Consider the following 13,332-nt stretch of genomic DNA (forward strand, 5'->3'; position numbering starts at 1 on the left):
TTGAATTGAGGAGCTTTATTAGTTACTTTTTAGCATAGAATATTTCCAGAATTGAGTGAATTTTGGAAAATTAATTCCAGTGCATCTACCACTTGTCATCTCTCAGCCCCATCAGTTTTCCGCTTCCCTTGTGACAATGAATTTTCATGAAGTTCCTCTCTCCCCTTCACCTCATGATTTAGTTATTACTGGAATATTTCTTGTATCGTCTAAAGGAAAATATTTGCTCATTTCATCCATCATTTCCTAATTATGTATCCTTAACTCCTCATTTTCACTCTTACCTAGAAGACCATTGTTTGTTATTTATTTATTTCCCTTTTTAAATACCTGCAGAAACTCTTGCTATCCATTTTACATTTCTAGCTTTTCTCTCATACTCTTAATTTCTTTCTCATAATTAAATTTAAAGTCATTCTTTGCTGTTCTATGTATTCTGACCCATCAGATGACTTGCCACTCAGCTTTGCAGTTACACGCTTTTCTTCAAGTTTGATGCCACAGATTATTTGCTAATTTTCTGTCTCCTGTTCCCTACTCTTGTATTTGTCAGTCATACTCCTTGCCAGTCTAGATTAAACCCTCCCAACAGCACTAGAAAATCTCCCCTGCAAGAATACTTTATCCCAGCCCTGTTTAGCAGTAGACCACGTGACTTGTAGATTTCATCTACATCTGAACCAGTCCCAATGCCTCATAAATTTAGTGCCTAGTCTCCTACACCTGCTTTCAAGCCACACATTCAATTGCTCAATTCTGCTGTTTCAATGCTAACAAGTATGTGGGACCAGAAATAATTCTGATATTACTGTTTTAGAGATCCTACACTTCAACCCCCTTCATAGTTCTGTAAAATCTGCTTTCAGGATCTCATCCTCTTTCCTACCTAAGTCATTGATTCCAGCCTGGGCCATGGCCTCTGGCTGTTCTGCCTCCCCTTGAAGAATGTCCTGCAGCCCCTTAATGACATCCTTAACCCTGGCATCAGGGAAGCAATACACCACTGTAAAGTCATATGTACAGTCAGAGAAACACATCTGTTCCTTTGATGAATAATTCCCTATCACGACTGTTATTCCCATCTTTCTCCGCCCTTTTAGCTAAGATGCCTGTAGTGCCATGAATATGATCCAACTGTACTCCTCAGAGGAACAAATGTCCTAATCAGTAACAAAATGGGAAATCAATTTGTGAGCAGGGTCCTAAATGCATCTGTACTACCAGCCTAGTTCCCTTGTGATGCTTGGTGGTCACCCATTCTCTGTCTTCCTTCATGTTCTTAGGCTGTGGTCTGATCACCTCTCTGAAAGTGCTACGACATAACTCCCTGCCTGACCAAAGCAAGACAATCACTCCGGGCCTTATACAAACTCTAAAACTCTGAGTTCAAGTTTCTGTGGAGGGTGACACTTGCTGCAGATGTTATTAACACCGTCACTTGAGGCTTTCATGCGTTCTCCTGTTCTACAGGGCACATTTTCCTCACAACTGAATTGCAATGTCATGCCTTAACTTTACTTCACTGATACTAATTTCATTTTACTTGGCCAACATAATAAACTATACAATTATTGATGAAATGTACTAGTATTGATAAATCCAACTAATATACAGTCTGCTGAAAGCAGTAACTCATTAATCAACTCAAGACTTTTTCATGGGATCCTGGGATTTCTGCACTTCTTTCTAACTGAGTCTGAAATAACTCCATAGAGGCCAGTACCCTGTCATCAAGTCTCCCTTTATTTACACATGAACAGTCCCCAACTTTAGTACTGTCTTATTCTGAATTAAGTACCACAGTGTCAGTATCTCTGGCACTCCATTTTATATGCCAGCCAGGACTTACTGTTTGGGGCTATTAGTGTCATCCAATCAGGGAACTTTTATTGTATGAGGTTCAGCTAGCTGCCCCTGTTACAATCACTACATTCTTCTGCTTCCCCACCCCCAAAATCTGCAAACCGCAGTCCCCACTATCCACGCAACGAAGTCTATGGGCATTGGCTGGTAATTTTTCTGAGCCTCTAGGGTGTTTTGGCACCAGGTCAGGTTCCTCTGACTTGACATCTGACATGGGTGGTATGTAACACACTGGAGCTTGTGTCTTGCACCAGGAGTGCCTCCATGAATGTCACTCTCTTCTGGCAGCAAAGGCATCAAAGCAGCTGCTTCTGTCATGTCTGTCTCTGATTCAGAAGATTTGACAAAGGAGATTTGAGGGAGAATCCACAGATTCCAGTAGCATTTCCAAGTGTTCCGAGGGACAGGGCGTGTTTCACACTCTGCACAGTTTACAAATTTGTGGATTTCATATGGTCCACATCCTTATTCAGGACAGTTGCACCTAACCAAACCTTATGCATCACTGCTCCTGACCTTGCATTGACCATGCCTTTTACCTATGCAGGGCCATTTCTGTGATTTTTGCATCAAACATCACCCCTGTGCCAAACTGTGTCCGCTACTTGGCGGAAACTTGGGTCCAGCTTTGGCGTTCATGATGCCATTTCATCCCTCCAACCCAGGTTGGGGAAGATCAGACTTAGCCTGGTGCGGAGTCTCCTCTCTATAAGCACCTCTGCTGGTGCAATTCCTGTAGTTGCATGTGGAGTGGTCCTATAATCGAATAAGAACAGTGACAGCCTGGTACCTAGGAAGGATGTTGGCTGCTTCTTCAAGCCAGACTTCAAAGTTTGGCCTGCTCTTTCCGGCAGGGCATTGGATAATGGAAGTATTGGGCTGTCCTTCTATATCGAATTCCATTTGACTTCAAGAAATAGCCAAATCTCTTGCTGGTAAACAATGGCTGATGATTGGCAACCAATAGTTATGGGACTCCGTGTATTGAAAATGATGTGCACAGTTTGTCTACCATTGTCCACATGTTTGATGAATGGACCATATGCATGTCCAACTACTTTGAATGGGCATCTACAATGACTGAGAGCATTGAATCAACAGAAGAACTTGCACCATTGACACATGAGAGTCCAAGGTTTACCCAGCCATTCGCACGGCTGTGGGGGAGGTGCTGGCAGTAATTTTTGTCCTTGTTGGCAGTCTGGGAACTGCCCCGCCAACGCAGCTATGTCTGTATCCAAGCCTGGCCACCAGATGTAACTTCTTGCCAACATGTTCATTTTGGACACTGCTTGGATGGCCCTAGTGGAGTTCAGCCATTATTTGGTGGTGACCTTTGCTCCGGACATTCACTCTCACTTCCCATTACAACATACCATCCTTTATAGTGAGCTGTTCCCTCCGGGTCCAAAAAAGGTTCCAATTCTAACTTGGAAGGCTCTTCAGTTTCCCCCACTAATACCAGTTGTTTCAGTTTTGAAATGACTCGTGTCCAAAGTCTGATATTGTCAGCTCTGTTACTGAGAGCACGTAAAATTTAACATCATTACTGGCTCTTCCATTGCAGGTACCATCAATGTTGTCTGTTAAGGGATGGTGGCTCAATGCATCTGCATTTACTACTTGGCCCCCTGAATGGTGTTCTAGCTTGAATTATGTCTACCACTGAATGAAGCCTGGAGCATTGGGTGGCACTGCCTTGTCCTCTTTCAGCAGACTAAGTAGGAGTTTGTAGCCTATGATTACCACAAATTTTTGTGCATAAAGTTATTGGTTATAGTTCTGACTCCAAATATGAATGCTAATCCTTCTTTCTCTATCTGGGCATATTTATGTCCTGCATTAGCCAAAGTCCTGGATGCACATGCTATTTGGGTATTCCACTCCATTCAGTCACAAATGAGCTAATTCCAACCTGATGCTGTATGGGGAGGCATCACATGTCAATGCCAAATCTTTCTTGGGATCACAATAAGCCAACACCTTACAGGATGACAGCTGGTTCTTTACTTCATTATAAGTTAGGCTTGTCTATACAACCATTTCCAAGACAGCCCCTTTTTTAGGAGTTGATGCAAAGGTGTCAGGATGGATGGCAAGTCATGGATGAACTTTCCATAATAATTTAACAGCCCAAGAAATAATCTAAGCTCTCTGACAGACATGGGAACTGGGGCACCTTTGATTGCATTCACCTTAGCTTGCAAGGGGTATAACCTGGTCTTGTCCACTGTGTACCAAAATAGGTCACTTGGGATGCCTGGAATACACATTTTTCCCTTCTTAGGTGTATGTTTAGCTTGGAAAATTGCCTTAGGACCATATCCAAGTTCTCCCTGTGTACCTTATTAGTTTTTGTTGGCAAAAACATTCTCCATTGTCCACTGAAGAGCTGAACAGACTGACAATACCCCAGATGGCAGTCTTGTGTACTGGCACAAGATCTTATAGGTATTATTTGTAGCATACTTTTGGGAACCCTGGTCGAAACACAGTTGCAAGTAAGCATTGGCTCACGTCCAGCTTTGTGAAAGATAGCTCCCCCTGACATCACTGCATACAAATCCTCTATTTAAGGGAATGGATATTTACCTAGCTATGAAAAGCAGTTTACCATTTTTATTAAAAATCCCCACAAAGACGAACCGATCCGTAAGGCTTCAAAATCCGTACATCCAACGTTGTCCATTCCGTGAATTGGACTGGTTTGATGATTCCTTCGCTTTTCAGCCTTCTGATTTCTGCATCTACTTTTTGCCCATAAGGCAACCGGCACTGGGTGGACCTTGTAGAATCATGGAATTGCTTCCTGGTCAACATGCAAGGTGGCCTTGGCTCCTCTGATAGACCTCAAATCTTCCTGGAAAGCTTCCAGGTATTTAACACAGACATATTATGACGGAAAAATACTGAGCCTATCTTGGTGAATCTCTCGCATCCAATTTCACCCCATCAAGCTTGGGCCCAGACTTTTACTACAACCATTGGGAACTGAACCAGCCGCTTTTCATAAAACACTGGAAACAACGTCGACCCTTAATCTGCAAAGGTTCCCTAGTGTTGGTTCTCAATCGAGCTGAATCTCACACAAAGTTTAAGGCTGGAGGCCAGAGCGAATTTTATTTAAAAACCAGTTCTGTGATTACTTACATGGCCAAACTGGTGTTGACCTTCTTTCGGATGATCATTTAACCAGATGTTTAACTTGAATGGTTCTGATTTTGATGTTGCTAAGCAATTTAATTTTTCCAAACCAGATGTCGGTGGACTTCCCAGGGTATGAACTCTCCAGGAGGCTGCTCGATGATTATCTTACTCAATTGAGGTCGAGTAGGACTCTCATTGATGTCTCGATTCTGTATACTGGCAACAGCTACAGTGGCTTGCCCCCCTGATTCCAGAAAATAATTTTAACTGTTTGGCCGAGGCGTGGCTTTGTTTTGAGGTATTGCTGTGGGCTGACCTAGAGTCCCTCTGTTCAGGATATGTCCTGAGTGAGGCTATGCAATTGCCTTCACCCAAGTGGTATTCTCCGAGCTCAGTCGAACTGGCAAGAGTGTCCACTTCCATCAGAATGCCCTACAACTCCTGTTACACATGCTACATTTTCCAATGATAAAGCCAGTGTCATTGCCTTCAGCTTATAGGTGTTCTTGCATAGTTACATTGTTAATATGGGTATACCAAATAGTCTGTAAGCATCTCATTGAAGGTTAAACAAGAATCTTCTGTCAGTCATCTTAACCTAGTCAAAAATCCCAACCTGGGTTCCCCTGGTTCTCGAATTGCTGACTGAAACCTGTAGTGTCGCACAATTGCAGGAAGTTTGGGGCCGTAATGTTTCTTAACTATATCCGACAATTCTTGATGGGTTTTAGTATCTGGTGCCTCAGGGAACATTAGGCTCTTAATGACAAAAAACGTTGCAGCTCCTCAGGCTGTCAGGAGAATTACTTAGGAGAGTTATGTCTTTCATCTGCTGCAATGTTGTTGCCTGGAAAAAAAACCCACTCTTTCCACATTCTGGGCCCAGTCTTCAGCAGGGTCGAAGGAGTGAAGCTCTCTATGCAAAGACGTTATGTAAGAAATGGTTACTCCAACTCAAAGACAAATGTTGCAAGCAAGTTTCTTCACGGTTGTGCTTTTCTCTCATCGCCACTGAGATAACTCCAGAAGGCCAGTATCCGTCACCAAGTCACCCTTTATTTAAACATTAACAGGCCTTGACTTTAGTACTGCCTCATTCTAGTAGATACTACAGTGAGGATCTCTCATATTGACCTTTTTATCTGTCAGCCATGGATCTCTGAGATATCCAGATTAACAGCCCTGATCCGGGATCTCATGTTCTACATTGTTCAGTTGGCTGACCTTGTGACAATCATTACCATTGCTGGTGCCCTATTGCTCACCTGCTCCTCTAGGTGCTGCAGACTGCCCGTATAGGGGCCTTTCTGCTCATTACCTCCAAGTAATACCTGCTCCTCCAGGTAAAGCTGCCTGACTTGGGGTCCTCCATTCACATGTCCCTTCCAGCTGCTAATCAGGCATCTAGCTTGGCACAAAGTCGATATTTTCTTTGTGTCTCTCAGTCAAACTGTTGGCCTATCAATCACTCAGTTAACACAGATCATTATTAGCAACAAGATGAAGGATCAAAAGTAGGGCATTCAGGCCATCGAGACTGCTCCAATATTCAATGAGACGTGGCTGACCTGCTATTCCTTAACTTTATATTTCTGCCTTTACCCTGTTACCATAGATTTTGAATCATTAAGGGAATCAATCTCAGCCTAGGATACACTTAATGACCAAGGCTCAACAGCATATTGCAGGAAAGAATTCCACAGATTTGCTACCATCTGCAATAAGAAATTCCTCATCTTTGTCTTAAATGTGTGACCGCTTACTCTGAGATTATGCCCTCCATTCCTACATTGTCCGACATGGGGGAACAACCTTCCGACATCTAACCTATGAAGTCCTCAAAGAACTTTGTTTCGTTGCTTCTTATTCATGGAAACTCAAACAAGTAGTGGCACAACCTACAAAACCTCTCCTTCATTCCTGGTATCAGCCTAGTGAACTCTGTCTGGATTGCCTCCCTGTCAGTATGTCTTTCCCTAGATAAGGGCCCCAAAACCATTCACAGTGTTCTAGCTGTGGTCTGACTAGTTACAGTTACTTGTATACTCCATTCCATTTGAAATAAAGGCCAACATTCCCTTTGCCTTTCCTGTTACCCGCTAAAGTTGGAATGCTTACTTGTTGTGCTTTATGCGTGAGGATTCCCACATCCATCTGCTGTAGATTTCTGTATTTTTTTCTCCATTTAGATAATATTCAGCTCCTCTGTCCTTGTCAAAGTGTTCTGCCTCACATTATATTCCATCTGCCAAGGTTTTTTGCCTACTTGCTTAACTTGTCTTGCACCCCTCTGCAAACTCTATGTAATCCCCACCACTTTCTCGCTCACCTTATACATTCAAGTCGTTAACCTATATTGTAAATAACTGTGGTCCCAGAACTGATCCCCATGGCAGTCCAACAGCTGCAGGTCGCTATTCTGAAAATGTCCCCCTTATCCCAACTCTTTATCTTGTGTTAGTTGGCTAACCTTCTCTTGTTGACATGTTTTTCCAAGAATCAATTTTAAAAAATGCACTGAATTATCTTTGATCAATTTGAAAAGAATTTTTAAATCTTAAATGCATTCATCCCCTTTTCTCCTTGCTAATGTGACCCATCTTGAACAAAGAGAGAATATCAATGAAACATCACGAAAATTTATAAAGAAAGGCGTACCTTCAATTGCAAAAGGTTTTCCAACGGTTAATAACTTGCAATCAGCATCAATTGAGACTTCATAATCTAACAGTGCTTTGTCCATTATAAAAGCATCGAGTCTTTGAGGATCATTCCTAGGTTCAGAAGTTACATCTTTAGTCAACCATGGAACTGGTTTGAAATTTGGATCTACCATTCTGTTGCACATATTCTTGAATGTTATAGAAATGATTTCTCAGCAGTATATTTTTACTGTCGTCTTGTTCATGAATTCATCCACATTTAACCAATAGAATTCTTTCTGTCGTGTCAGTGCTGGCTCTTTAGAAGGAGTAATTCACTTAGTGCCACCACCCCCAGAGAGAGACCCCTACCTCACCTTCTCCCAAATCCTTGCACATTCTTCTCTCAATATTAATCCAACATTACTCTTTATGTCTCCATGGAACCTCTTCAGCACAAAACCCACATCCCAAATTAATTCGACATGTGCACTGAAGAATTGAAATCATTGAATAAAATAATTCATTGACAGTAACATATAGTCAATTAATTTGAAATAGTATTAGGGAGGCACTAAACCTGATCCTCCAGCGATTGTTTTTATCAAAATCACATTTCTCTCGAGCGCAACACCTATTTCTGGATATGATTACTCATCTGATTCAATAAACAATTTCAATGCAAAATGAAATGTCAACTTTTCAATCAACATAATCAAAAGTCAATAATTCATATTATCTCTAAAACCATGGGTTGAAGCTAAAATATTGAAAAATGTATCACGTTATTGCACTTGAACCAACATTAATCTGTAGTGTTAGGAAAACACTTGATTGTGTTTATTCAGATCTTCAGTCAGGTTCTGGTATGACCTTCCACCAAATCATATAATCAATATTTAATGTTGTGCTTCAGCACAGGGAAAAAAGAACAGCTGAATGATGTAAACTGAGAGAGCCTTTGCTCTGTGTTATCACTTCTGCCTCAGAATAAAAAGCTGAAGGTTCAAATCCCACACTAGACACTTGAGTACAAGCCAATATCAAACGTTGAGTGTAGACAGATGGGGTCAGAGATGATTCTATCAGGTTGGACGTTGCACCTCATTTAATTAGAACAGTGGAATTGTTGAAGAAACTTGAAATGCCATGAAATCCAAATGGTCAAATGTTCATTAACAGCTTAAGTGGGAGAGACTATATGTTCACAGCAGCAGAGAGATGAATTTGAGGATTTTGAGGCTTAAGAAATTGAAATCACAAATGAATGCCAAATCTGCTTCCGCAATTTACTGACTAGAATAGTTTCTTTAGTTGGCCACATTTCCGCTTGGGGCTTTGAGGTTTGTGAGTGGGTTAAGAGAGCAGTCGTGTCAGTGCTAATAGATAGATAGAAAAATGGCACTAGGTCAGCTAAATAACTACTTCCACACAGTGACATGACCCTTGCCTGTTTCCGGTTGAATGTTGAAATGGGCACCGCTATCCTTTCCCTCAATCTTCATCCCTACACTACCATATCTTGTGATGCTAAGTCTCTGGTCTGAACCCTGAACTGTGATACGAGTTAACTGAGCTCTGACAAAGTACTTAAATTTACAGTGAAAAATCTTAGGCTTTGTGGAAGAGAGGGGTGAGGGATGAAATGGCGCAAAGGGCAGCGGGATTGGGTTAGAAGCCCCAGGATAGCCTTCTCTACTGATCACTTAAATTTTGGGGAGTCACCATTGCCGCACTTTATCCTGAGTTACAAAGAATACAAAAGTAATAGCTCTTCAAAAAAATTCAGTATATTATGGAAATATGCTAATAAGAAATTAGATCAAAATTTGCCATTTGTTACACTATCGTGCATTGATTTCACTTATGGCTGCATTTGACAGGTGCAGAATTAAACCTAAAAATAATTCAAAGAAAAACGCAGTCATGACGTTTGTATTTCTGATGCTTCTGAAACTTTTTTTCCAGGGGTTACTTAGCAACTGGAAAGGTTTCGTGTCATAGATTCTTTTACATTGCAATAGTTTTGCTCATAAATTTACTACATTTTCAGTTTATGCCATCGTAATCTACCCATGCACATAAGCAAGTCTGTGGAACTCTGCGTCAGTAGGCTCTGATTCACAATTAAAGCAGCACACAAGGTGTTCTGCAGGTTGAAACAGGTTCCTTCCCAACTCTTTGCCACTTTTAAAATGACCAGTAATGCAAAGTCACATCACCTATTTTCTCATTAAATCCACATGCTAAATGTCCACACTGCTGCCATTTTGGACGGGTACCCTAGAATGCCCTCCCACATGCAACGTAATGTCAACTATCAGTCATTTGATAAAAAGTTGGGGCTCATAAAATTATAGAATGACACGACATAGAAGGCAGCCATTCAGCCTATCTTGCCTGTCCAACAAGCTTCACTTGCATGCTCTTTCCCCAAAGCCCTGCATATTTCTCTCACTGAAGAAAATATTCAGCTCATTTTTGAAAAATTAATAGAGAATCAGCAATATACTGTGTTCAAGATCATAACAGATTGCTACATAGTAAAAACAAATTCCCTAACTTCCTTCCAATCTTTGTTTTTCCACATTCTGTATCAGACCTGCGCATTGGTTAAATTGAATTTTTGAGTCCTGCTTAAACAAAAGCAAGAGGGTTGAAAAGCGTTTTGAAAGGTATGGTATTTTTGCTCCCTTCTGCAACCTTTCAAATAGCTGCCTCTCTTAAATTGTATCCAAACTCCATTCTAATTGTCTCACTTCTCAGCTTGCCTAAACCAGCTGCTTTGCATAGGTGAAAGCAGGAACGATTAGTTATGTAAATAGGGTGGCTCACGAAAATGGAGTGCATTCAACACATTTCAATTGCTCGCTGGCTCAGCTTGTCTGACTCACGGGCACAAGAAATGGGAGCAGGATCAGACCAAATGGTCCATTGAACCTATTCTGTCACTTGATACAATCACAGCTAGTCTTAGGCTTCAATTCTGTTCTCCTGCATGTATTTAGATTCCGAGCCTATCCCAGCTTTAAATTTATTCAGCAGTTGGAGTATGCATAGCCCTCTAGGGTACAGAATTCCCAAGATCCACAATTCTCAGAGTGAAATAGTCTCTCCTCACGTTGATCCTAAATGATCGGGTTTTATTGTGAGATTGTGCCCTTGTGTTCTAGCATCCCAAGAAAGGGCAAACATCATCATAACTTTCGGGGGTTGTGAAGAATAGATCCAGTAGCAAAATAAACTGAGCTAATTTTTTTTTGTCTCACTTTGTCACTCATTGCTGAGTTGCAATTTAGCATGCATGCTAGTACAGGTGATGTGTTGCACATCACTGAAGGAGTTGTGAGTTGTTGAGGCAACATGCACCTTTTATATGTAGACTCGACCTATGAATAGTCATAGTAGGGGCTCCAACTTTCTTTCCATCAGATGGTTTACCATAGAATCTGTCCTACTCCTACTGTCTGCCATTGGCGTGTGTTAGAAGGATTCACAGGCTGATAGCCAACTTGTCAGGGTACATGCTGACTGCATTTTCCTTGGCTGTAAAGTCCTGAAGTTCAACTTGTCTCTTTCCCTGTTTCAGTAGTTCTGAGATCACTACCCACTACACCAGGTGAATCTCAGATAAGGGTCTAGGCCCGAAACATCAGCTTTTGTGCTCCTGAGATGCTGCTTGGCCTGCTGCGCTCATCCAGCCCCACACTTTGTTATCTTGGATTCTCCAGCATCTGCAGTTCTCATTATCTTGAATCTCAGATATGATTGCAATTGGCATAAAGTAGTAGCTGAAGTGGAAAGACAAACCATAAGCATTGTAGCCACCGAAATGTCAACTCATGTTTCTCCCTTTACAGGCTCTATCTGACTTGCTGAGGATTTCCAGTGTTTAAGCTCTGATCACACATTTTATTCACTGGGCTGTACTTGACATACAAAAGGTTTAATGGGACAGGATGGGGATCAAAACTTAACATTTGGGAAGAAACAAAAAACTGCAGCATGCGTATATTGGCTCAGTAACTGGACACAAAAGAGTTTGGTAATGTGGAATAGGAAATAGTACTTACTTCAAGTATTTCACACCATCTGGTGTTGTTGGCACATCATACCTTCTCATATATTCATTCATTTCTGGGAAACTCTTCTTCACATAATCCTCAGCGCTGCTTTCCCGGACAGTTGCAAAACGGAAACCTTGGGATGGGTGGTGGAACTTGAAGATACAATTAAACCCATGAGCACAATAGAACATGCAACACTTAAAAGCATCCCTTTGGACATTTATCAAACACTGTGGAAAAACTTCTGCAAGTATCAGCTGAAAGTTTCAGAGCTAATGCAGCATCCCAACTTTCTGCGGGCTGTAGAGACGTCAATACAATGCTGTACAGACATTGACTCAGTGTCGGCAAAATTAATGAAAGAACAAATTCTCAGTAGAAAGAGGATGATTTGGTGGGACAGACTGTCAACTAAATGTAATAAATGGGACAGGCACTATATTCCGTTTCAAAATGCAATGGAAGCCAAACACAAACCATTCTCTACAGCTAATTATTCATTTAAAACGTACCAACATATGCCAAATCCAGAACGTGAAGAAATGCAGAATGGTTGATTTTACATTTGTGTTCCCAGTAGAGGATTGGTGATCAAAGTTACCACTAGGCTCATGGCTAAGGAAGGACTGTAATTTGGAACTTCTAACTTTATTTCTTATTTACTACTTAATACTGAGAAGAACTGTAACGTTGAGCTTTTAAGTTATGTTTTACACACTTTTTGCCTAAAATTTTGTACCTAGGTGCCTTGCACCTAAGGTGGTGCCATGAATGGCAACATTGTACACTTTTCACTGTATTCCTGTATCCCTCTACTTGAATACATGTGAAAATAAAACCTAATTGTAATTCTGTCATATGTGCTGCTTGACAATAGGGCTCCTTAACAGAACTGCAGGAATAGCAAACAAGCCCTTTGTAATCTGAATGTTTCCTCACTGTGTTCTGAGTGTACATGCATACCCTTTTAGAAATTGGCCCAGGTGTTCTGATTGTCACAATCTGATCATTTTGCAGCAGCTGAGCCTGAAGGAATTGCCCTGGAAATGGAAAATTCCAAAGGACAATTGCCCAGAACCATCCCAAAAATTGCTTAAAGTCAAATTTCGGAGAGTTTCAACTTTCGAAAACTGAACAGTTTCCCAGGACAGTGAGAGGATTTAAAAACTTGGTCTCGTTGCCTTGCAATAATTAAAGTGTCACTTTTCTATGACCCCTGCCAACGAACCTGTGATTCAATATTGCTGGGCACAATCCCCACTGCTGGTCCTGCCAGGGTAAGTGCCACCACTGGCTACTCAGTGTTTCATGTCCTCAGAGTGTGTAAGGTTGCTACAGCAAAAGACAGTCACAGGAGGAAGTTGGGTACTATCTCTGTCAGATGCCTTGTGCAAGTGATGTCTGTCACATAATTACAGCTACCGTGCAGCACTGCTAGGATTGCAATGGTACTGACTCTCTCACATCTGCCAGGATTCACACTTAACAAAAAGTTAGCTACAGCACTCAGCAATTCCAGTGTTGGTAACTTATTTTCAACTCAGTGAGGAGACTGTGTGCAAACTTTGACAACTTTTCAACAAAGGCTTCTGTGAGACAAGGACAAAATCCTA

The 13,332-nt window shown here is 41.4% G+C and overlaps 1 protein-coding gene across 1 annotated transcript in view; it reads right to left on the minus strand.

Moving 5' to 3' along the window:
• LOC125451198 (glutamate receptor ionotropic, NMDA 3A-like) overlaps positions 1-13,332 on the minus strand; it is a 160,294-nt gene that overhangs the window by 44,361 nt on the left and 102,601 nt on the right. Inside the window, exons 4-5 of the mRNA XM_048528046.2 lie at positions 11,726-11,871; positions 7,669-7,784 (exon numbers count right to left, since the gene is read on the minus strand). Of these exons, the coding sequence (XP_048384003.1) occupies positions 7,669-7,784; positions 11,726-11,871 (262 nt within the window). The remainder of the gene's footprint in view (positions 1-7,668; positions 7,785-11,725; positions 11,872-13,332) is intronic.

The sequence above is a fragment of the Stegostoma tigrinum genome, chromosome 3 (genome assembly GCF_030684315.1).
Source record: "Stegostoma tigrinum isolate sSteTig4 chromosome 3, sSteTig4.hap1, whole genome shotgun sequence".
Lineage (NCBI taxonomy): Eukaryota > Metazoa > Chordata > Chondrichthyes > Orectolobiformes > Stegostomatidae > Stegostoma > Stegostoma tigrinum.